The sequence below is a fragment of the Chlamydomonas reinhardtii genome, chromosome 17 (genome assembly GCF_000002595.2).
Source record: "Chlamydomonas reinhardtii strain CC-503 cw92 mt+ chromosome 17, whole genome shotgun sequence".
NCBI classification, from domain to species: Eukaryota; Viridiplantae; Chlorophyta; class Chlorophyceae; order Chlamydomonadales; family Chlamydomonadaceae; genus Chlamydomonas; species Chlamydomonas reinhardtii.
This window is the reverse complement of record NC_057020.1, coordinates 5,860,791-5,883,105: the sequence shown is the minus strand read 5'-3', so window position 1 is coordinate 5,883,105 and position 22,315 is coordinate 5,860,791. Positions and strand designations below refer to the sequence as shown.

Genomic DNA, 22,315 nt, shown 5'->3' with positions numbered 1-22,315 from the left:
TTGCCCGTTGACAGATCATACAGAATTGACTTAACAATTTCCTTGTAGTTCACATACTGGGTGCAGATGGCCGCGCAGTATTGCGCGCCCTGCAGGCCGACAGAAGCGCGGAATTTGTCGGGCCTTGCAGCAGTTCGATAACAAACGATTCTTCGCGATCTACTCACCAGCACACCAAGGGCCGGCAGGTTCCAAGCCATGTTCACGCAAATTTCCGAAGCAGTTGCGCCTGGTGCGCCCGGGGCGCTCACCCTAATTTGCACCAGTCCATGCTTACTGGGCTATGTACTTTGTCCATGGCACGAGGACCGTCCGAAAATGCAGCGAGCATGCGGCGAAGCTGTCCTGACCTCCGGACTAAGGAGTTGGTGGGGCCGCATGGACTTCGAGCCACGTAACGCATCCATCCATCCTGTTGACGCACGCGTCGCACGTACCCCAACTCAGATGACAAACTGCCTTTCCCTGACAGCACGTAAAGGCATGTAATATAACAACAGCCAACAACAGCCTGCGAAAGTCCCTGCTGCGCCTGGCCTGGCTGCGCTGCCGCCGCAATTCCACCCCACCATGCCTTAGCCTGCCACAGCCTGCCACGCCCCTGGACCTTTGCATGTTCAGTAAGGTAAAGCATAGCAATATCACACAGCAGGCGTCACAACGCATGTGATGCGTTCATAACATGCACAAAAGCAACTTTGCTGCCAACACCAACTTGCCTCCGCCCTCCGGGCCGGCCTACGTGCAAGCAACTAGCTACACGCCGGTCAAGTCTCTACAGTACCCTACTGTACTACTGTACTACGTGGTTAGACTGTCTCACGCGTTCCAACCCCGTCTGCATTCTACAGCTTTCCAAATCTATGCCCTGCAGCCATGGCTCAAGCCAGGAGTCGCAAAACCCCATTACGGAACCGCCTCGCTGCAACTTCCTGTAAACTCTGTACACCTAATCTCGAGCCCCTACCGACGTTCCTTCCCGGCGCTGCCCTCGTTTCCACATTTCCGGCGCCGCATCTCCGTGCAGCTGCGGCCACGGCCATGCCACGGTCCACATGCCCCGCTTTCCACGTGCGCCCTCTAGGCCTCTACTGCTCCACCCGTCCGTTCAAGATGCAGTACTCCGCCATGCGGCCGATGAGCGTGTGCGGGTGCTGCAGCGCCAGCCGCAAACTGCCCACCACCGCCAGCTGCTGCGTGCAACTGCGGGGCGGCAGGGCACCAGGGGGAGCCGACCAGCAGCAAGGAGGGACGTCAGTACGCTTGTTGTCAGCACGCTTGTTGTCATGTGCAGTCGTCGCCCACTAGAGATAGCACCGCACACACACACACACACACACACACACACACACACACACACACACACACATACACACACACATTGTCTTACACTGTCTTCGCGCTCAACATACACATTCACACGCACGCACACACAGGCCCGCCCGCACCGCGTGAGCATGACGTTGACGCGGCGGTCGTCGTCCATGAAGCCCAGCGCCTTGACGCGCGTGAGGCTGACCACCACCACCTCGTCCTCGCGGCCCTGGAACGTGCTGCAACACAGCAACAGGTAGGGGCACGTGCGGCACGGCCAGGCAGCAGATGGAGGACGAGGTCAGGAGAAAGGCCAAGGCGGGGGGCAGCTGGAACCAGCATTCCATTAGCACCCGGTATAACCCAAGTGCACAGGCAAGGCACGCGCGCATTCACTGCCGCAGCCGACGCGCGCAGACCTACTCGATGTTGTACACGCGGTCGCTGCCTTGGGGGCCCTTGTCGCCGCCGCCGCCGCCGCCGCCGCCGCTGCCGCCGCCGCCGCCCGCTGCTGTGCCGGCCGGCTGTGTCGGCTGGTTGTGCTGTGGGTGGCGGCCGAGCCCGCACCGCAGCACCTCGCGCTCAAGCACCGACCGCTGAAGGTCGTAGCCCGTCAGGATCTTCGGCAGGAGGCATACAGGCGGGTGCACAATTTGATTGCACTTGTGACAAGAGGGACCCGCTGACGCAGTTGATGAGCCAGTGACACATCAGGTAGGCTCAGGCATGACACCTAGGGCGGGGCTAACTGTCACAGCATGCTCATCACCCTCGCGTGTCCATCACCATTTGGTGTGGGCACCACAGCCTCCAAATGCGCGCGCATTCATGATGCATGCACGCACGCACGCGTGTCCTCACCGTCCAACTGGTGCTGAGGTAGCGCTCCTGCACCAGCCGCACCGCGCGCCTCGCCTCCACCGGGTTGCTGCAGCTGCTCCCTCCGCTGCGGTCCTCCTCCCCCTCCACGTTGAGCCACAGCACGTGCGCCGGGAAGGCGTCGCCGGCAGCGCCTCCGCTGCCCGTCCTGCGGAAAGCAAGGTTGGTTGGTTCATCTGGGTTTGAACTTCCGGCCCAGGAGCAAGCCGTGCCTTTTCGAGTGCAGCTCGCGACATTCAAACATGGCCTAACAAGTGCCGCTCTATCTGCCCCTGCTCACTCACCGGCGGCCCGACTGGAGCCGTCCGCCGTACATCTCCCGACTGATGAAGGCGCACAGGTCACGTGGCAGGCGGTACGACACGTCCAGCATCAGCCGTACCACAGGTGACGTGGCAGCAGCGCCGGTGGCCGCGACGTCGCGGGCGCCGCCCGCGGCCGGCGGGCAAAGCGGCGGCCCTACATGGAACGCGCCCGCCGGCTGCTCCCGCAGGCGCTGCTGCGCCGCGCCGCCGCCGCCGCCGCCGCCGCTGCTGAGCTGGTCGAAGATGGAGCGAATCTGGGCGCCGCCCCACTCGCTGCCGAAGGGCGGCAGCTGCATGTCGTCCCCGAACAGCGACAGGCACCTGAGGTTGGCGGGGCCCAGAACATGTTATCCTAGCATTACCGTAGCGCTATATGATCATGGGTTCAGCAGAGAACCTGTAACGGCGGACCTGGGGCGGCGGCAGACCAAGCAAAGGTAGGGTGACCGGGTGCGATCGACTCACGTGAGATGGTGGCCGTACTGGTACAGCGGCAGCTGCAGGTCGGAGCCGCATATCTGACTGGCCTCGTCCACCACCAGCCAGCTCAGTGCCTTGCCGTGCAGCGCCGTGCCCTTGAAGGAGGGGTTGGCCAGCATGGACACGGTTGTCACATACACCTGTGTACATGCATGGTGGGGATCATCAGTCGATCATCAGTCGATCGGCACCGGGTTACTTGCTCGCACCAACGCCCTTCGTGTTGAGTGTTGTGCTGCCCCAAGGGTTGCGCGTGGCAAGGGTTATTTGTGTATCTTGTTTTCATGGTTCTGCATGCTGCACACTGCAGTGCACACGCATTACACGCTACCCATACGCTCACCTTCACTTCTAGCAGCGCCCGCTGCATGTCTGCACCCTTGAGCTCGCTGCTCAGCAGCAGCACCGCCTCCAACTCCCCGCGGTACTGCTCCTGTGAGCCGGACGACGACAAGAAAGGCACCCGGGCGGGTGGCGTAACAGTAGGTGGTAAACATTTGGCACCGCTGGCGTATAATAAGGTACACGGCCGGCATTGTAACAAGCTGTGGGCGCGCGCGCTGACACACCTCGTGCCACTCAAAGTGGAACTCCTGGGACACGATCAGCCTGCAGCAGGTAGGCAGTGAGGGGTGCGCGTGCCTGAACTTAGAAACGCGTAGCCTGACACACCTACGGTATACCGTAAATGGTCTCATACCGGCATGCATGCATACAAGCAGCGAGGCCCCCCGAATCCAAACGGCTGTGCCATCTCATCATCAGCAGGCGCACCGGAAGTCCTTGGGCCCCAGTCCGCGCTTGATCAGGGACAGGGCGATGTTCTTGGCGGCCACATTGCTGCGAGCCACACACGCCACCGCCGGCAGGAGCCGCGCGCCGCTGCCGGCACCGCCGTGCTTGTGCAGCAGGGGCAGGCGCGGCGCCGCCTCCTCCAGCCAGATCCGGACCGCGTGTGAGATGACCGTGGTCTTGCCTGGGGCACATTTGGGTTTCGGCACGGGCACACGAAGTGTGTTGACGCAAGCCATAAACTAAGCACCCCGGCGGCGCGCTAAGCGGCTGGCATGGTAAGTACGGGCTTGACGACCCACCGGTTCCCGGCGGCCCCTGCACCAGCTGTACCGCCGAGCCGTCTGTGGCACTGCCATGCTGCCCAGTCCGGCAGGCGCCGCGCAGGATCTCCGACAGGGCACGCGCCTGCGACGCGTTCACACCGGCCATGTTCGCCAGCCACCGGACAGCCGCCACCGCGTGCGACGCCGCCTTGGCGGCGGCAGTCGCGCTGCCGACAGCAGCGCCGCCACTGGTGCTGTCCTCCTGCGCTTTGCCCTTGCCCTTGGCCTTCTTGCCGCCGCCTCCCGCTGCGCCTGTCGCCGCAGGGCTTGCTGAGGCGGCCGCAGCGGCTGCACCATCGTTGGCGCCGCCGGGGCCGGCCGCCGGGAAGGAGAAGTCGCCGCCGCCAAACACGCCCTCAAGCAGGGGCCGGCCGCGCATCCGTTCCGCGCCGCACAACACCTGCCGGGTTAGTTGTGGAATGATGCAGTTACGGCTACAACCATTGAAACCAGCCATAGATGAGGCTTGCTAACGCTGTGGCCGCCATTATACCAACGACCCGCAGCAAGACACTTCACACCCACCTTGGGCAGCAGCGCCTTGATGCCTGCCTCCTCGGGTGTGTCCGAGCTGTCCGTCATCTCAATCCTTGTGACCGTGTCCGGCAGCTCGGAGAGGCTGGCAACATTTTGCTTGGTGTCTGCATGCGTGCCCACATAACGCGCACATTCAGGTGTTAGAAGCATTGTCTGGAGGTCCCAGCTATTGCTTGACTCTGCGTTGCACATCGACGCTATCCGTTCCCGGCGTCACGCAGGTGCACGTAGGTACAGCTCGTTTATCCATCCGGGTCATAAATCTACATGCGAGTGAGTGTCATTCTTGATTATTACCTGACCACCGCAGCTTGACCACGTGGGCGCTCCTGCCGCGCGCCATGTTGCAGCGGCCGTTGACGCGGCGCCCGTTGGGCAGCGTCGCCTCCGCCCAGCACCGCAGCCGCAGCCGCGTGTTGTAGCGCGACATGCGCACCTCCATCACCACGCCCCCCTTCTGCAAAGGCACGCAAACACACACAGGCACATCGGGATGTTGATGACCGCATGGTGTGTAGGTACGTAGTGTGGGGGTCAGCGCTATCCAACCAGCGAGCCGCATGTGGTTGCCGTCATCTATCACGTGCAGCTTACCTTGGTCGTGCTGAACCACGCACGGTAGAAGTCGTGTTTGGTGCGGTCCGGCGACTGGGCCTCCAGGTACTGCTGCACCGCCACCCACTGCGCCGCCAGCCGCACCTCCCACTCGGGCGCCGCCGCCAGGTCCACGGGCAGCGGCGGCGCCTTGCCGGGCCGCAGCAGCACGCACACGCCCGCGGCGTACGACACGAACGCATCCAGCGCCGCGTAACGCTTCTGCGAAAGGAAAAAAACCGCAGCAGGGGGTAAATTATACGGATAGCAGCTGGACACATAGTCGGCGGGACCGCGCACGCACGAACTTCATATCATCATTTGCACGTTACGGTATCTGACATGCCAAAAAACACTGACAAGGCAGCGCAGGAAAGCGCCGTTGCCATGCAGATACCGGCGGTATGACACCGCCACGGATTCTATTTGCCCGCAAGGCATGTGCCTTCCCAAGACCCGCCAACCTGCTTGTCATCCAGGCGCGATGACAGCCACTTGGTGTGGTTGATGGTCTTGTCCTTCTGCACGTGATCAGCAGCCGCGAAGAAGGTGCGGAAGATGTCGAACAGCCCCAGCTTATCGCGGCCGCGCTTCAAGTCCACGTGATCTGGCGGCACTGCCACCGTAAGGTCCAGGCCGCCGCGCAGCTTGACGCCTGTGTGTGCATGGATACATAGTTCAAACACGGGACGTATGTTTCAGCAGCGGGCCTGTTGCTGGATGCATGTGCGTGTGTGTGAAGAAGGGCGCGGCGGCAACATGCGGGTTTCGGTACAGTGAGCTAAACAGCAGCAGGCACTTGTCCATGCGCACAGCTACTCGCTCCCCCACACTGATTGCGTGCTCGCTCATCAGCCGTACCGGTACATACTCACCAAAGCCCATGTACACCATCAGCGCGTCCTGCCACGCCTCCGCCGCGGCCTTGGGGATGCAGGGGTTGCACAGCAGGGCCTTCAACTCCGGGAGCAGCGTGAAGGGCGCCCGCCACGGCGGCTGCTCCTTTCCACCCTGCGCCTTCTCCTTGGTCTGCTGCTGTTGCTGCTCCGATGCAGGCTGGCGGCAGCTGGGCACCTGCACCAGCAGCACGTGCGGCCCCGCGCACAGCTGCACCACCGCCAGCTGGTCACGCACGAACTCCGTGTCAAACCCCAGAACCTTGGGAAGCGGCCACAGCTTGGGTGCTGCCGCCGCCGCAACCGCCCTGCGGTTGGCAGCAGCGGCAGCAGCCTTGCCTTTTCCAAAGGTCTTGCCGCCCTTCCCAGCCGTACCGCTGCTGCTGGCGGCCGCGCCTCCTGTCGTTGCTGCTGCTGCTCCGTCTCCCAGGTTCAGCGCCTCCGCAAGTGCCTCCACGGCTGCGTCCTTGGGCACACACGCCCACCCCGCAGCCAGCCAGCTCACGTGCTTCGGCGCTAGCTGCTGCGCCTGAACCGCGACCACGTGCAGGGCTGAGATGCCCGCCACGGGCGGATCGAGCGGGATGATTAGGTCCACGGTCACCGCCGCACCTGCAGCCGCGTCACGAGCGCCCGCCGTTTGCTGTTGCCTGTTTGGCCGCGGCTTTGGCTGCTGCTGTTGCGGCGGCGGCGGCAGTCGCTGGGCCATCGGCAGGCCGCCGGCACCGCTGACCAGGGACGCACCCGATGTGTTGCGGCTGAGGGAGGTGGCAGAGGCCGCCGCCGAGGACGCCCGGTTCAGCGCCGCGAGGCCTGTGGCGCCGGTGGCCGAGGTGGCGACGGCCGTGGTGGAGGTGGCGACGGAGGAGAGGGAGGCAGTGCTGGCACAGGATGCCAGGCCGCTGCTAGCGGGCCGCAGCAGCATCCTGGAGGAAGGCCTCGGCAGCTGCGTCGCCGGCGGAGGCACAGCCGCAACCGCTGTGCGCGCTGCCATTGAGGAGGTAGAGGAGGACGCGGCGGCGGTCTGAAGGATGCGGTTTGATGGCGATGGTGGCAGTGGTGGATAGGCAGGAGTGTTTGTCGGTGGTCTGGCTACCTGCCGCCGCGGCGCCTCGTCTTGGTCGGGCCGACGGTGGCTGCCGCTGCCGCTGCCGCTGGCGCCGCCATCGTGGGACGCACGAGGCGTGGGCGGCGCTGCTGCAGCGTCTGCCGGCGCTGCTGGTGGAGTGCTCATGATGCTGCTGCTTTGCGCCTTTGGAGCAGGTGTGGCCAGCAGGTCGGCGCCACTGGAGGAGGCCGCCGCTGGCACGTTCACCTGGAGCGTGTGCGGCGGCGGCGGCACCGGGGCCGGTGGATAGGGAGGAGGGGCTGCGAGTGCGAGAGTCACCAGCAGCGGCGGAGAGTCTCGGCCTCGCTCCTCAGCGGCGCGGCCGCCGGCACTTCCTTCTGAGCTAGGGGCGTTACCCATGCTCGGCTGGGATGGAACCCCCTGAAGCAGGCAGTGGTAGACCTGCGAGCAGCGATGCAGTACAATGCGACTTCGGACTGGCGTTTGAGAAGACCCGTAGCACACCATCCTACCCCAAACGCCTGTCAATGCATCGTCTTGCCTTAAAACCGAGTGCGACAATGCACCTGGAGCAAGATGCCTGCAGCAGTCGACTGCAGCGTGCCAGATGCGATGGCCTACCTCGGATAGCCGCTCCTGGCACCGCGGCTGTATCGGTCTGCAATCAATCAACGCTCAGCCGCAATGAGTGGCACGAGTGCAGCGAGTAGTGGGTGAGTGCGCGCCCTCCGCCTTAAATGGGCCAACGGTCCCATCTTTGTCACGGGTAGGTCACGGGTCGAGCGAGGTCGGCAAGTCGGGGGTTTCGACGACAAGGCTGCCCCACGATGCCCCAATCATGATGTATGGTGCGAATGGTTCCACAACGAAGCATTTCCCCCTCAGGCACGCGTGAAATCAACATGAAATTGAAAGTTAACCCTCCGCACACTCAGCACATAGGGGTCCCAGGACGCCACCTCATTTGCATGAATTCTGCAGACAATGTCTTATTCCAGCTGTTGTAACCCATTGCGTTCAACCTATCCCCGCCGAAGTCGCCCCGGTTGCCGCTCTGCCTTTGACTCCACCGCAACAAGCTCCAAAGTCAACACTTTCCTGGCGAATACAATAATTGAAGTGAAAACACATGATCCAGCACTTATAAGGAACAAACAACGCAGCCACGAGCTCAAAGCCTTTCTTGACAGGCCCCACGCCCTTCTCTATATTACATTGAGCACTGCCACGATCTAATTACTTCCTTAGTTTATCCAATCTTATCTGAGCGGTCTCAGCGAGCCGCGAGTGAGGAAGGATGGGCCGAATAACGGAGCGCCTCATCCGCTCGGTGAGCTGCTGCCTTCAGGATGCTTCTATACGCTGCAGGTGTTGACGTGTTGGGCCCCCGCGACCGCAGAGGGCGGAGCACAACGAGGGCATGGTCTCGACACTCGAGGAGGTCGCGCTGCACCAGCAGAACATTGAAAAGATTGAGGCGTTGGGGCAACTATGTCCGAAGCTGAAGATTTTGTATCTGCAGAACAACCTTATAGGGAAAATACAGAACTTGCACAAGCTCAAGGTGGGTTCGTGCGCAGGCCCGCGGCCCCGACACCCTTCCTGCCCGTGAAGTCTCTGCCCGCGCGTTGCACTGTCGCCATAACTCCCGGTGGATGACCTTTAATAGCTATGTGCGGTGTGCATTCATGCCTCCTGACGGCCTCGCAACCCCCGCTACTGCTACCAGGAGCTGGAGTACCTGAACCTGGCGGTGAACAACGTGACAAAGATCCAGAACCTGCAGCGCTGCGAGAGCCTTAAAAAGCTGGACCTCACAATCAACTTTGTCAGCAAGGCGGGGCTGCTCACGGTGGAGAGCTTGCGGCACAACATCCATCTGGAGGTGGGGCTGGGCGTGCTGCCACGTTCGGGCGTTGGGGGGGGGGGGAGGGAAAGGGAAAGGGAAAGGGAAAGGGAAAGGGGAAGGGGAAGGCACGAGGGGGGAGAGGACTAGGCCCTAGCAGCGCCGCCCTAGTGGCCGGTCTAGGTCCGGGGCTCCAGAGCGTCTATCTATCTCTCGCCTCAGTCCGCTCCATCCTCCTCCGCACCGCCTGCACTCTGCCGGCCCGTCTGCAACCTACCCGCCCGCGCAGCCCTCACACTCCTCACAAGCCGCCTCCCCCTCCTCATTGCTGCGGTCAGGAGCTGTACCTGCTGGGCAACCCCTGCGCCGACTGGCCCGGCTATCGGCAGTTCGTGGTGGCCAAGCTACCGCACCTGGCCAAGCTGGTGGGGGCGGGGCCCGTGTGTATACAGGCACACAGGCTGGCGATGTCATGCTGAGAGGGCTTCCGAGGGCTTTTCAGGGCAGTGGGCGCAGCGGCCCAAGCTGCTGCGCAACGGGTTGTGTTTAAAGGTGCCGGTCCGTGCTCGCCACAAGTACACAGAGCAGCCACAACGCGAATGCCCATACACCTTGGCTCAGTTTGGTTTGGTTTGGTTTAGTTTGGGCTGGTATTTACAACCCCTCCTCACGCCCTCTCCACCCCTCTTCACGCCCTCTCCTGCTCGCCCTGCCGAACCCGCGTCTGCTCGCCACACACACACACACAGGACGGCCAGGCCATAAAGCCCAGTGAGCGCATCGCGGCGGCGCAGGCGCTGCCCGAGCTGGAGGCGTCCCTGGCGGCGGAGCTGGCGGCGGAGGGGGTGGACGTGGCGGCGGCGGGGCAGGTGCGCGCATGTGTGGGTTGTGGGGGTGGAGGGAGCTGTGGGGCGGGTCGGCGCCTGGAGCGCACACGCCTGGCCCGCGGCCCGCGAGGTCTGGTCGCACCTACATACTCAGCACCGGCATCTGCATGGACACCGTACCGCACACACAGCTCGCGCACGCAGCTGGTACACACAGCTCGCATACTGCCTCGCGTGTTTCCTTCCCTTGTGCTCGTCGTTGTCTGTGCATGCTGTGCACACATACATTCACAAAATGGGCTGTAGTTTATTTTCACACACACACACACATACACACACACATGCGGGCAGGTGGAGGACGACTCGTTGTACGACGAGGACGGCATCGCGGCGGGCGAGGTGAGCAGCAGCCGTGGGTGTGTGGATGAGGGGCAGGAAACGCGGGGCTTGGAGGTGGTTGTGGCGGTTTCATTGGACCTCGCTGCCGCTGCCGCTGCGTGTGCCGTGTTGCTGCCTCCCCCAGTCACGGTGCATATGACGTGTTGCTGCAGTCAACGTTCTTCTGGTTCCCGCCCTGTCCCTGCACCCAGGTGCCGGAGACGGGCTACGTGGATGAGGCGGGCGAGCTGCGGCGGCCGTGGTGCCCAGCCACGCGCATCCTGGAGCACAGGGAGCAGGTGCGTGGGGACTGCGCGGGCTGGGGTGGTTGACGGCGTGCAGTGGGACAACAGAATGGCATGTGGGGACATGGCATATTCTAGCCCCTGTTCTGTGCGTGCATGGCGCACGTGCTAGGAGATGCGGCGTTCCTCGAATGGCGGGCTGGGTTGCGTGGGCAGCCACGTCAATCCGGGCAGGTGCGGGGTAAAGGTATGGTGCATGTGCGAGCATTGCTGCGTCCCGGGCCGGCACAGCACTGGGCAGCGCAGCGCGGCACAGCTAGGGCACGAGGCCTGAGTCTACCACGTGCCGCTAGGATTCGAGGCCTGAGTCTCCCACGCAACGCTCCAGCCGCGGCTCCATCCCCCTGGCCCTCTCACCCTCCACGCATCACCGGCCTCACAATTTGCTCCGCCCACTCCAGGAAAAGGCGAACCGGGAAGCCGACGAGAAGAAGAAAGCCGCCTCGGAGAACAAGGCGGTGGTGGAGCCCACGCCCGGCCGGCCGCAGCGCCGGGACGAGCTGCCGCCGCTGGAGGACGGCGAGCGGGTGTACCAGAAGAACGAGGGCAGGTGAGGCGGCGGATGAGGGCGGGGCTGCCAGCTGCCACCGCAACAGACACACGCTGGTCATAGTTGCGGAGGGGTGTACGGTGCAAGGCCTGGGTGTTGGCGCCGTGTCGGCAGCGGTTCGGCACGCGCCCCGCCCCGGATGGGTCTCGGTGGCCGCTCGCAGCTAGAACAGGTCGTCGGCCGTACAGCCTCCCGTGCCCCTCCTGGCCACCTGACTTCGCGCTGTACTTACCGCCTCAACACGCCCAAGACCCCATCGCCACCGCCGTCCCAAACCCCGCCATCACCCCTCACCCCAACCCCCAATCCTAACCCCCAACTCCCAATCCCAATCCTGTCTTTACCCCACCACCACCACCACCACCACCACTTCTTCACCCCCAGGTGGGAATTCTCTCTGGAGGAGTCGCCTGACGGGCGGGCGCTGGTGCTGGAGGTGGGCGTGGGCAGGTTCCTGGACACCAGCCTCATACAGGTGGGCGGGAGGTGACGGAGGGAGGTGGGCGGGAGGGCGGCAGGCGGGAGGAGGGCGGGAGGTGCGGGTGAGAAGGCGTGAGCACGGGTGCGCGAGAGGGTGAGGGTGCGAGGGGTAAGCGCGCACGGGGAGCGGAGTGAGAAGGGCGGCGTGGGAAGGGCGGAGTGGAGGGAGGGGTGCCACAGTAGTTGGGTGCGTGCGTGCAGCCATCGGTTAAGGCAGGGTCCTGGACCCCCTGCGTCTCGGTTATTGGGCTTGCAGTCGACTCATTCCCGCCGCTCCAAACAAACGGCTAACCCTATCCCGCGCGTCGCTGCCTCTCTGCCACCAACCTGGCTACGCCTTCACTTCTCAAGTAATCATGAATGTAACCCCCCCCCCGCCCCCCCCCCCGCAGACGGACCTGCAGCCCACGTACGTGCGGGTGCTGGTCAAGGGCAAGCTGCTTCAGCTGCTGCTGCCCTGCGAGGTGCGGCCCGACGCCGCCACCGCGCAGCGCAACATGACCACGGGTGAGGCAAGCTGGGGCTGGGCGAGGGGCCAGGGCGCGAGACGGGTTGCACCGGTGGGGTGGAGGGTTTGGCGGCAACTTGTTTGGTGTTTGGGTTGGCAATGGTTGGCCCTTATAATTTCTCTGGGTGGGGGAAGCGGAACGGGCATGGCGGCGAGTGGGGCGTCTCTGCCAGCAGGGCCAGCACAGCCATATCGCCGCACTGCTGTGTGAGTGCTGTCATCGCACCGCCCGTGCGCCGCAACACTCGCAGTTTGGCATTCCCATCCCGCTCCGCAGGTGCTTCCCTTTGTCTACTTCACTATTCTCCTCTGTACCAATCCTTGCAACCCCCCGTTCTACAGGCCAGCTGATGTTGACCATGCCAAAGGAGAACCCCGGAGAGCCCATCACCGACGTGTCCAAGCTGCGACCCAAGGTGCCCGGCACCTCGGGAACCGCCTCCGTCTCGGCCGTCGCGGCGGTGGCGGCGGCAGCAGCGGCGGCAGGGGCTGCAGGCGCAGCCGGGAGAGGCGGCGGCGCGGGGGCGGCGGGGGGCGGTGGCAGCGGCACGTCAATCTACAACATTGTGAAAAAGCCAGGGGAGGCGGACTTCGTGATGCAGGAGGTGCGCAAGGCGGCAGTGGTGGCGGCGGCAGATGACGATGACGAGCCGCCGGCATTGTAGCATCGCTTTTAGACTGACACGCGGCTCAGCCCGGCAAGGATTAAGATTCGGGCTTATGCGTGAGAGAGCGGAAGTGAGTGAGCAGACCAGGGCAGGAAGAGGGAGACCCTTGTTGAGCTGGGTAGAGCTGGTGAGCGAGCGATCGAGAGGAGGAGGGTGGGAAGAGGGCCGGGACCCGTCAGGCCCCGTCGGGCGCCGAAGAACGTGTATGGGGGGGTTGGTTTGAGTTCGGCGATTCTGAACCCCCCACACACGTTCAGTTTACAGAGGCGGGGTGGGACTGGGTGGGCATGATTGCGCAGGTGGCTAACGTTGCGCAAGGGTGCCCGCAGGTTCGAACGGACCTGCACGGACTGTCGGTTCCGGATTCCACGGATGTAACGAACGTCTACTGGGTTTTACGGCTGTCTGAGGGGCGTTGGAAACGGTGGTCGTCAGTGGGACTGGTGGGGACGGTGGGAATCGGTGGGGATCGGTGGGAATGGGTGGGAACGGGGGAGCCGAACAGGGGGGACCGGCCCTTGCAGGTGCCGACCGAGTTTACTGATTTCGCTGTAAGCATGGGCGTAGGATCGCGCCGGAACTATTGCGCCTTGCCTTGCCAGTATTCTTGAGTAGCAGATGCGTCATGGACATATTTACAAAGAGGAGGCACGCGGTTTCATATGGTTCCGAAGCGCGGTTTACAGCGCGAAACGCAGTTCTTTGAGCCAAATGAATGCGGATAGCCGCCTGGGCCCGTCAAGCCGCACCAGCGCACGCCACTGCCGCACCTGCAGCAGCCGGGGCGCGCAGCTGTCTCCTGCAGCCGGTGCTGGCGGCTGCGGGGAGGTACGGCAGTGGCAGCAGCAGTGACAGCAGCAGTGGCAGGGGCAGTGACAGCAGCAATAACAACGATATGGGCAGAGGCGGACATGGCGAGGACAGGGCGGGCAGGGGCAGGGCAGGCTGAGGCCGTTGGGCCGGCGGCAGGACGGGCGGTGGCAGGAGTGGCGGCGGCGGCGGCGGCGGCGGCGGCGGCGGCGGCGGCAGGGCGCGTGACCCCGCAGATGACATGACCGTGTGTCGGACTCTGGAGGACCTGCAAGCAGTCATTGATCGGCGGCTGACGTGAGCACCATGTCAGCTGCCTTCAACCTGTGTGGCAAGGTGAGAGGCAGGCTAGGCGCTCTATCTAGCGGGCAATAACAGGAGGAGGGTCAGGGCCAGTGGCCGGGCTTGTCGGTAAGCACGTGCGGGCCTTCCTGATCGCAGTGCGAGCACTGGCAACACCAACAACACACGCACATCCTTAGCACGTAGCACAGATCACGCAGGACAGGGACGTGTTGCGTGCTGATGCAAGGGTTGATGGCGTGGGAGTCGTTATTTGCCGCGCACCGTACCCTACCAAGCTCCCGGCTCGATGGGACTCAATGTTTGGTTTAGGCATGCGCGCTCCTGTCCCGCGGTTCGGTCCTTGCAATGGCGCGGTACTACTTTATATGCCAATGATTGCCCTCCCCTGCAGCTGGAGTCAGCACGCGCCGGCGGGCCGGCCGCCACAGCCGCGGCCCGTGCCGGCATCATGGCGGCCCTTGCGCCTGCTCTCCTTCCGCTCGTGCCGCGCATCCGCCAGCCGGCCGGCTGCAGCATTCCGCTGTGGGCGCTGGCGAAGGCTGGAGCTGCCAGCGACGGGCGTGTGGCGTCACAGCTGGCGCCGGCGCTGCTGCAGCGGCTGTTGGATCCAGTGCTGCTGGAGGCGGCGAAGCCACAAGAGCTGTCGAACGCGCTGTATGCCCTGGGCAAGCTGCGGGAGGACCACCAGCAGCGGGGCTCGGGCTGGGACCCCACCTCATCGCCGTACCTGAACGCACTGGCGGGCGCTGTGGCCTCGCGGCTGCGTGCGGCGGAGGGGCACGGCTTTAAGCCGCAGGAGCTTTCCAACAGCCTGCGGGCGTGCGCCAAGCTGGGGTACCGAGACTCAGCATTGCTGCTGCTGCTATCGGAGGCGGCCGCAGCCCTTGCCCCGGACATGAGTGCGCAAGACCTGGCCAACAGCCTGTGGGCGCTTGACGCCCTTGGCAGCACCGGACCGGAGTTTCGGGCAGTTCTTGAGACGCTGTGTGGTGCGGCGCTGCGGCAGCTCCGGACACTTAAGGAAGTATTTTGCAGGGGCTGAAGCTGGGAGGCCAGCAGTCCGAGCCGCTGGCGGCTGCAGTAGCAGCCGAGTGCGTGCGTCGGCTTCGGACATTGAAGGAAGCTGAGGCATTCAAGCCGCAGGGCCTGTCAAACATCCTGCTGGCGCTGGAGGGTCTGCAGCTGGGAGGCCAGCAGTCCGAGCCGCTGGCGGCTGCAGTAGCAGCCGAGTGCGTGCGTCGGCTTCGGACACCGAAGGAAGCTGAAGCGTTCAAGCCGCAGGGCCTGTCAAACATCCTGCTGGCGCTGGAGGGTCTGCAGCTGGGAGGCCAGCAGTCTGAGCGGCTGGCGGCTGCGGTAGCAGCGGAGGGTGTACAACGGGGCTTTGCCGGCTTCAACCCGCAAGCGCTCAGCAACTCGGCGTGGGCGCTGGCCAAGATGGGGTATGGGGCTGGCGCAACGCCGCAAGCCACGGAGCAGAGCCACTGGTACGCGGCCGCAGTGGCAGCAGCTGAGCGGCCCAGGGTCATGGCCGGCGCCAAGCCGCAGGAGTGGGCCAACCTGCTGTACGCGCTGGCATTGGTGCGCCACCAGCCGCCGCCCGCGCTGCTTGACGCAGGCGCCGTGGTGGCGATGCAGCGAGGCAATGCACAGGAATGTGCAAACACGCTCTGGGCGCTGGCGGTGCTGCAGCTGCGGCACGCCGGCTTGGAGGCGGCGGTGTGCGGCCGGCTGGGCGAGCTGCTGCGGCTAGGCCCGGAGTCGCTTGTTGCACAGAACCTTTGCAATAGCGTGTGGGCGCTGGCGGTGCTGGCAGGCGGCGGTGTCCCTGCTAGCCCGGCTGCAGCTGCGCTTGCCCCAGCGCTTGCCCGTGAGGCCGTGCGGCGCCGTGAGCAGTTCGTGGACATGAGCGCGGAACATCTCAGGCAGTTATGGCAGGCGCAACATGAGTTGGGCGGCGAGATGGCGGAGGCGCTTGCCCGCAGCCCCGACCTGAATGCCGCGATGGAGGCGGCGGTAGCGGCCGAACGGGCGACGGGGTCGAACACCAGCAGTACGCAGAAGCAGGTGGCAAAGGCGCTTCAGCGACTGCTGCAGAAGGATCTCCTGCCCATTGTGTCCTTGCAGACGGAGCCGGTTGTGGAGGGCGTGCTGGGGCGTGTGGACATTGTGGCGGACTGGAGCGATGGGCGGAGAGTGGCCATTGAGGTGGACGGTCCAGACCACTTCCTCACCACCCGCAAGGACGACCCGTACGCGGTAATTGGTTCTACGGCCCTACGCAACCGACAGCTGCGGCGGGCGTTTGGGCGGGGCGGCCTGCTGTGTGTGCCGTACTGGGAGTGGGACAGGCGGAAGACGCCTTCCGCTCAGGAGGCCTACATGCTGCAGCAGCTGCAGGATCTGCTATCGGGCGCTTCGTCAGGAGCAGCAGCAGGGGAAGGCAGCGCCGCCACCCCTCGCCGCAAGCAGCAGCGGACGATTCCGCCGCAGCCGGATACTGCCGGCAGCAGCAGCATCACCACCGCCACCACCAGCACCACCGCTAGCAGCAGCCAGAAGAGGCGTGTTCTGGTTGTCCGCAGGACGGCGCCAAAGCAGGAGGCGGTCGGCACCAGCGGTGGGGCCGGAGGGGCCTCGGATGCAGCAGCAGCAGCTACAGCGACCGCTGCGGCGGCCGGGGCTAAGTCGGTGGCCCCAGCCTGGCAGCAACAAGCGGAGGAGGCACAGCGGCTTCCCAGCAGTGGCGGTGCTGGCGAGGGCGGTGGAGACGGAGCTCCTCTGGCGCCGCAGCCTCCACCACCGCAGCAGCCGCGCGTGTCAGCGCCCCCGACGCGCAGCAGCAGCCGCCAAAGCTAAAGCCGCAGCGTCCAGGCAGGCTTGCCTGCTCCTCCTTCGGTTGAGGCCCCGCCGCCGGAGCAGATGCAGGCGGCAGCGCCACCCAGGCGGGCCGCGGGTGGGAAGCGGACTGAACGGAAAGCAGCGGCGGCTCCGGCAGCAGGTGGCGGCGGCGGTGGCGGCAGTGACCCGGGAGCGGTGGTGGTGGCGGCCGCGGTCTCTGAGGGGCAGGCGGCGGTGGTGGCTGGGGAGGAGGGCTCTACAGCAGCACATGTGGAGGATGGTGGTGGTGGTGGTGGTGGTGGTGGTGGTGGTGGTGGTGGTGGTGGTGGTGGTGGTGGTGGTGGTGGTGGTGGTGGTGGTGGTGGTGGTGGTGGTGGTGGTGGTGGTGGTGGTGGTGGTGGTGGTGGTGGTGGTGGTGGTAGTGGCGGGGGCGGGGGCCTGCCCGCGGGCAGCAGGCGGAGGCGGGCGGTGGGGACTGGCAGGCGTGCAGCCTCGTCAAGCGTACCAGGAGCGGCTATGTGAAAAGGTTGAAGCGTGGATGTGGTTAATGAATGCGGAACAAACGTGCATACGACTTGTGGTTTGTGCAGCGGTATTCCTGGTGTCTTTTCCCAACGCACGTGTGTATGGAGCAGTGAATGCAACATGCTACGGCGCGGCGCGATGGGCTTTGGCTTTGTGTGCCGTGCATTTGGTGCGTTGCCCAGCACGGTAGGCATCTGTCAGGGCAGGTGAGCGGCCGTAGGGCCCAGGGGTGGCCATACACGAGGTACAGGGGGGGCGGGGCGTGAAGTCGTGGAGTTGAGGCACCAACGCCAGCTAAGTAGTAACACGTGCACACACGGCGCGCCAAATGCCTAACTGATAAGGCCCACCAACAGTCCTCACACAGGACAGCCCCAGTCCTGCTGTGATGAGTGTGTGATGGGACAGGGTTCAAGGCAGGTTGGCGAGGTCCCGTAGGGTGCAGCTGATGCCCAGACCCGTAAGCAGACGGCAAACAGTTTGCAGTGGCAGAGCAGAAGTGCATGGCTGGTCGAACGCCGGCGTTACTGTACCGACAAGTTGCTGGCTGGCTGGAAGTTTGCTGATACGCATTCCTGTGATGAGTGTGTGATGGGACAGTGGTAAGGCAAGTTGGTGAAGTCCCGTAGGGTGCAGCTGATTCCCAGAACCCAGCTCCAGTCCTGATGTGATGTGTAACCGCCTGTGCACAAGATACGGGTGCTCCTGTGAAACCAGGCGCCCACTGGCCTAGTGCCAAAAGAATGAAACCCTGTGGAAACGGTGCTTGGATCTCGGAATACAGCGCCGCAGCGGCTTGGGACCTGACAAGGCACAAGAACAGAGTAATGAGTTTGAAGCTTACTGCAGTTACTGGTCAGCTGCGCTACACCCACGCGCTACACCGTTGGACGGACCGGACGGAGGACAGCGCCTGTCCCACCGGGGTGTGGGCGTGTGGCGCTCCGACGGACAGCGGCAGCCATCGCCGAGCTGATGGGGGAAGCGCAGGGCTCTGTAGAGAAGCCGCCCACCAGAGCGACTGAGCTCGTACACTGCAAAGTCACGCCCAAATGAGCTCCATCGGATGTGACCACGACGCGCATGACCAGTTGCACGCTTGCTCAACCCGAAAGCTTACAAGCATGGCACCGCCAACCCCGCAGCGCCACTCAAGGCTGGGTCCAATTGTCTGACGCGACAGTGGCGGACACCAACTCGCACCTTAGCACTTCAGATTGCGCCTCACCGCGCATCTGCCACAACACCGGCGCTGCTCTGCTTGCTAGCACGCGCCTGATGCACGCCGCGCGCATTCGTTGCGTGCTGCCACAGTGTGCCCTCGCAGCCCCCGCGCCCTCACCTAATCCCATCGTGGCAAGGGCTTGCGCCATCCTCGCGCACTGGTAGACATCCCGCAGCATCCCACTGCCAGCCAAACCACTGCACCCCAGGCAGGCACGCCGCGGCACCCCAGCCAGCCGTAAAACGCAAACCGCATTACACACGCAGCAGCCGGGCAGCATCACGCGACATGGCCGCACACCCGTAAACCCTGTAGTTCACTGCGCCGCTAGGCTCAGCACTCCGAAACACACACGCACACGCACAGGCACACACAGTTCTCCTTCTGCCGGTCCCCCCGCACCAATGGGGCCGCCGCACCCATTGGGCATACACTTGGCCAACCAGGCCCCCCCGCACCAGACCAGCCGGAGCCCACCAGACCACCGGACCCAGCAGGTGCCGCCGCCGCTCGCCTACAATGCCGCCGCCGGCTGCTTGGCCTGCGCCGCCGCCGCCTCCGCCTCCTGCTGCTGCACCCAGTAGGGCTTGGGGTAGGCATCATCCAGCCATTCGATGCCGTAGGGCCACCTGTGTAGTGAGTGAGGGAGGAGAGAGGCAGGGAGGGATGGAGTTAGGGAGGGAGGGACAAGAGAGCCACCGCGTCAGGCAGTGGAGGGGGACACTGAGCCAACGCGAGCTGCAGCCACGATGGCAACCCTTACATGCACGACGGCGCACGCCCCCGGTGAGCGGCAACAATCGGGGACACACAAGCACACCTGCTCGCACACACACGCACACGCTCACACCCACCCCGCCATCTCTCTTTTGCATTAGGTTCGGTTTGCTTTGGGCCGGTATCTATCATACAACGCCCACCCCCAACCCACACATCTCCCCCTACACATGCAAACTCGCCTGCTGTTGGCACCCTCGGTGAAGATGGTCATGTCCAGTTTGGCGGCCGCCAGCTCGGCGCGGGCGTCGCGGTCGCGGGAGGGCGCGGCGGGGTGGGCGTCAAAGATGTCCCTCAGCTCAGAGCCCAGCAGCTCCTTGCGATCCGACAGCGCCTGTGCGTTGGGGAACAAGGTGAGCGGGGTGGATTACATTCATGATTAATCAAGTGGTAGACGGTAGACCGCCTTGGGGAACATGGGGGCGGGTGTAAGGGGTGGGTGGGTCACTGGGTCACATGCATGAGTTTATTCAGGAGGAAGCGAACTTGTGGCCAGGCACATGGTTTGGGAGGATAGCCTACGTGCATTCCCTGCATTCCTACATGCCCGCTCCTACATCCTCGCCCTGCCCTGGCCTGGACTGCCCACCCACCCGCCTGACTGCCCGCTTCCGCCCACTCTGACCCCCGGGCCCGCCCCCCGGCACCTGGCTCTGCCCCCACGCTTCTGCTCCTGCTCCTGCTCTTCTCCCTCGCCCCTCTCCTCCTTCCCTCCCCCTCTTGGTTCAGAGTTAACCCTCCCTCTCCCTCCCTCACCCCTCTCCTTCCCCCTCCCTCTTGATTTAGAGTTAACCCTCCCTCCCCCTCCTCCTCCTGCCTCCCTGCCTCCCTGCCTCCTCCCTCCCTCCGTCCCTCCCCCCCTCCCTCCCTCGCTCACCTTGATGCCCGCCCACATGGCCTCCTGCCGCTCCGCCAGTATGCCCAGCACATCCTCGCTGCAGCCCTTGAGCACACGCCGAACCTCGTCCGTGTAGCTGCGTGTGCGCGTGTGCGTGCGGGGTGGGGCCGGCAGCAGGGGCGGGGGTTGCAGTCGTGATAATCTAAGAAGTGTAGTTGTGTTGGGGGTGTAGTTGTGTTGGGGGTGTTGCGGGTGGGGGTCGCAGGCATGGCCAATGATAAAGAAGGCGGTAAACACGGCGCGGCGCTGCAAAGACCGAAACATTACCCCTGGGTCACTGGTGCACAGCCACAGCGCTGCTACCCAAGCAGCCCTGCCACAGCGCCCGAGACTCCAGCTTCTCCCCTCCCAATGTCCAAACCCACCAACTCCAGCCCCCAAACCCCACCTCCACCCGCCAAACCCCCTTCACCCCGGCTGCTCTCGCTCTCACCGGTGCCAGGTGACATCAGAGGGCGAGGGCGCATCAAACCTGAAGTCCTCGCTGACGGTGGGCCAGTCCGCAAAGGCGTCCATGGCGTCCGTGGATACCACCTGCAGGAACAGCGGAGACGAGGCGCAGGAAGGGTAGCGAGGTACACAGCAGGTGGGGGAGGAGGGGTTACCAGGTTGAAGCATTGGGACCAAGATACCGGCAGGCGGAGGGAGAGGAGGAGGGCTTGCAAAGATGGTTGGAGAAGCAGCACAGGGGAGTGTTCTTGGCGGGAGTTTATGCGTAACGGAGTACGGTAGTCGAGATCGGGGACAGAGGCCGCAGCGAGACAGGGAGCAGCAGGCGGGGGGAGGGAAGGAGCCACGGGGTATGCTGGCCTGCTGGGGCCGCGGTGAGACTCCGGCGGATGAGTCAGCACACGGCGGACCACACCCACGGCACCCTCTGCGCTCCAGCAGCGGTTTCTCCCACCCCCTCCGCAACCCGTGTGTTCTCGTGCCTCTCTGCTTCCTTACGGGGGAACGGTGGTATTCAGTAAAAACCACCTCGTCACTTGCCCTCCCTCTTCCCCTGTCCCCCTGCCCTCCTCCTCGCCTCGCCTCCCCCTCGCCCCCGCACCCACCTTGCGCGCTCGCTGCTGCCCGATGACGAAGTCTCCGCTGTAGGGCTGGTTGGCCCAGGTGGTGATGCCGGCGCCGCCCGCCTCGCTAAAGCCGTAGTAGAACACGTACTTCTTGGCCATGCGGGTGGCGCGCTTGATGTCTGGGTGTGTGTGTGTGTGTGTGTGTGTGTGTGTGTGTGTATGTGTGTGTGTGTGTGTGTGTGTGTGGTTACATTCGTGATTAGTTAAGTGGGGGTTGCAAGGATTAGTTAAGTGGGGTTTTTGCAAGGATTGGTACAGTAAAGTGTAGCGAAGTAGTGTAGACAGCAGGTGTATGCGATGTGTGGTGTGCACGTGTGGGGTGTGTAAAAGAGCACGATGATGAATAATACGCCACCACCCCCTTTCCCTCCCCTCCCCTCCCCTCCCCTCCCCTCCCTCCCCTGCCGCCTCCCCGCCCCTCACCCGCCGCCGTGAAGTTGGTTTCCTCGCCCAGCGCCGTGCGCACCGCGAAGCCGCCCGCCAGCGCCAGGCGGATGCGGTCCAGCAGCCGACCCCGGGTCATCAGCTGATACTCCTCATCCGTGCCTGCAGCAGAGGGGAGGGGGGTTGCAGGGAGAGGGGGAGTAAGACACGTTAATGAACAGAAGTGTAGCAGGACACTGCGCAATTTGGAAGAGAGAGGTCGAGCAGTGTGGCTCCTCAAGCAATAGCCGAGTGCAGGGGGAGGGCGGGGTGTCGTACGAGGGACTAGCTTAAGCGGGGGAGGCGGGGATGCATGGTCCTTGGAGAGAGTTGAGGCACCCAAACACCCAAGCACGGTGTCAAACGCCGCCTCCCGCCTCACCCCTCTGGAACATGGTCCGGCTGTAGGCTCGGCCCTTGGGCTGGATGGACACCCGCTCCACCAGCTCCACTCGCCCGTAGCGATCGCGCAGCTCGCCAGCCACCAGCGCGATGCCGATCTGGAGGTGCGTGTGTGTGTGTGTGTGTGTGTGTGTGTGTGTGTTCAAGAGCACAAGGATAACATTACGCGTAGGACGTGTGTGTGTGTGAGTGTGTGTGTGTGTGTGTTGTATGTGTGTGTTAAAGAGCACAAGGAAGACAAAGCGTGAAGACAGAGTGTGTGTATGGTATCGCGCGGG

General features: G+C 64.1%; 4 protein-coding genes across 4 annotated transcripts in view; 2 read left to right on the top strand and 2 right to left on the bottom strand.

Moving 5' to 3' along the window:
• Nucleotides 1-36: 36 nt before the first annotated feature.
• CHLRE_17g739900v5 (uncharacterized protein) lies at nucleotides 37-8,018 on the bottom strand. Its single transcript, XM_001701026.2, has 16 exons — nucleotides 7,814-8,018; nucleotides 6,103-7,633; nucleotides 5,692-5,882; nucleotides 5,228-5,449; nucleotides 4,931-5,090; nucleotides 4,622-4,737; nucleotides 4,073-4,496; nucleotides 3,753-3,954; nucleotides 3,548-3,587; nucleotides 3,322-3,411; nucleotides 2,964-3,118; nucleotides 2,478-2,819; nucleotides 2,176-2,341; nucleotides 1,738-1,934; nucleotides 1,449-1,553; nucleotides 37-1,203 (listed from the first exon to the last, which is right to left on the bottom strand). The coding sequence occupies exons 2-16, from the start codon at nucleotides 7,589-7,591 to the stop codon at nucleotides 1,089-1,091; spliced, it is 4,014 nt and encodes a 1,337-aa protein (XP_001701078.2). The 5' UTR covers nucleotides 7,592-7,633; nucleotides 7,814-8,018; the 3' UTR covers nucleotides 37-1,088.
• Nucleotides 8,019-8,138: 120 nt separating this feature from the next.
• Nucleotides 8,139-13,321, top strand: CHLRE_17g739850v5 (uncharacterized protein). Its single transcript, XM_001701048.2, has 11 exons — nucleotides 8,139-8,522; nucleotides 8,592-8,756; nucleotides 8,922-9,077; nucleotides 9,377-9,463; nucleotides 9,788-9,907; nucleotides 10,217-10,264; nucleotides 10,456-10,542; nucleotides 10,950-11,098; nucleotides 11,483-11,573; nucleotides 11,971-12,085; nucleotides 12,429-13,321. Exons 1-11 carry the CDS (start codon nucleotides 8,490-8,492, stop codon nucleotides 12,749-12,751), a joined length of 1,374 nt encoding a protein of 457 aa, XP_001701100.2. The 5' UTR covers nucleotides 8,139-8,489; the 3' UTR covers nucleotides 12,752-13,321.
• A 57-nt stretch (nucleotides 13,322-13,378) lies between these two features.
• Nucleotides 13,379-18,324, top strand: CHLRE_17g739800v5 (uncharacterized protein). The gene is made up of 4 exons (XM_043072622.1): nucleotides 13,379-13,582; nucleotides 14,262-14,837; nucleotides 14,906-16,724; nucleotides 16,872-18,324. The coding sequence occupies exons 1-4, from the start codon at nucleotides 13,466-13,468 to the stop codon at nucleotides 17,231-17,233; spliced, it is 2,874 nt and encodes a 957-aa protein (XP_042915081.1). The 5' UTR covers nucleotides 13,379-13,465; the 3' UTR covers nucleotides 17,234-18,324.
• Nucleotides 18,325-18,339: 15 nt separating this feature from the next.
• Nucleotides 18,340-22,315, bottom strand: part of CHLRE_17g739752v5 (uncharacterized protein) — a 14,619-nt gene continuing 10,643 nt past the window's right edge. The window contains exons 14-20 of the mRNA XM_043072621.1: nucleotides 22,018-22,135; nucleotides 21,636-21,758; nucleotides 21,192-21,331; nucleotides 20,570-20,670; nucleotides 20,116-20,212; nucleotides 19,421-19,572; nucleotides 18,340-19,090 (exon numbers count right to left, since the gene is read on the bottom strand). Of these exons, the coding sequence (XP_042915080.1) occupies nucleotides 18,976-19,090; nucleotides 19,421-19,572; nucleotides 20,116-20,212; nucleotides 20,570-20,670; nucleotides 21,192-21,331; nucleotides 21,636-21,758; nucleotides 22,018-22,135 (846 nt within the window). The 3' untranslated portion in view covers nucleotides 18,340-18,975. The remainder of the gene's footprint in view (nucleotides 19,091-19,420; nucleotides 19,573-20,115; nucleotides 20,213-20,569; nucleotides 20,671-21,191; nucleotides 21,332-21,635; nucleotides 21,759-22,017; nucleotides 22,136-22,315) is intronic.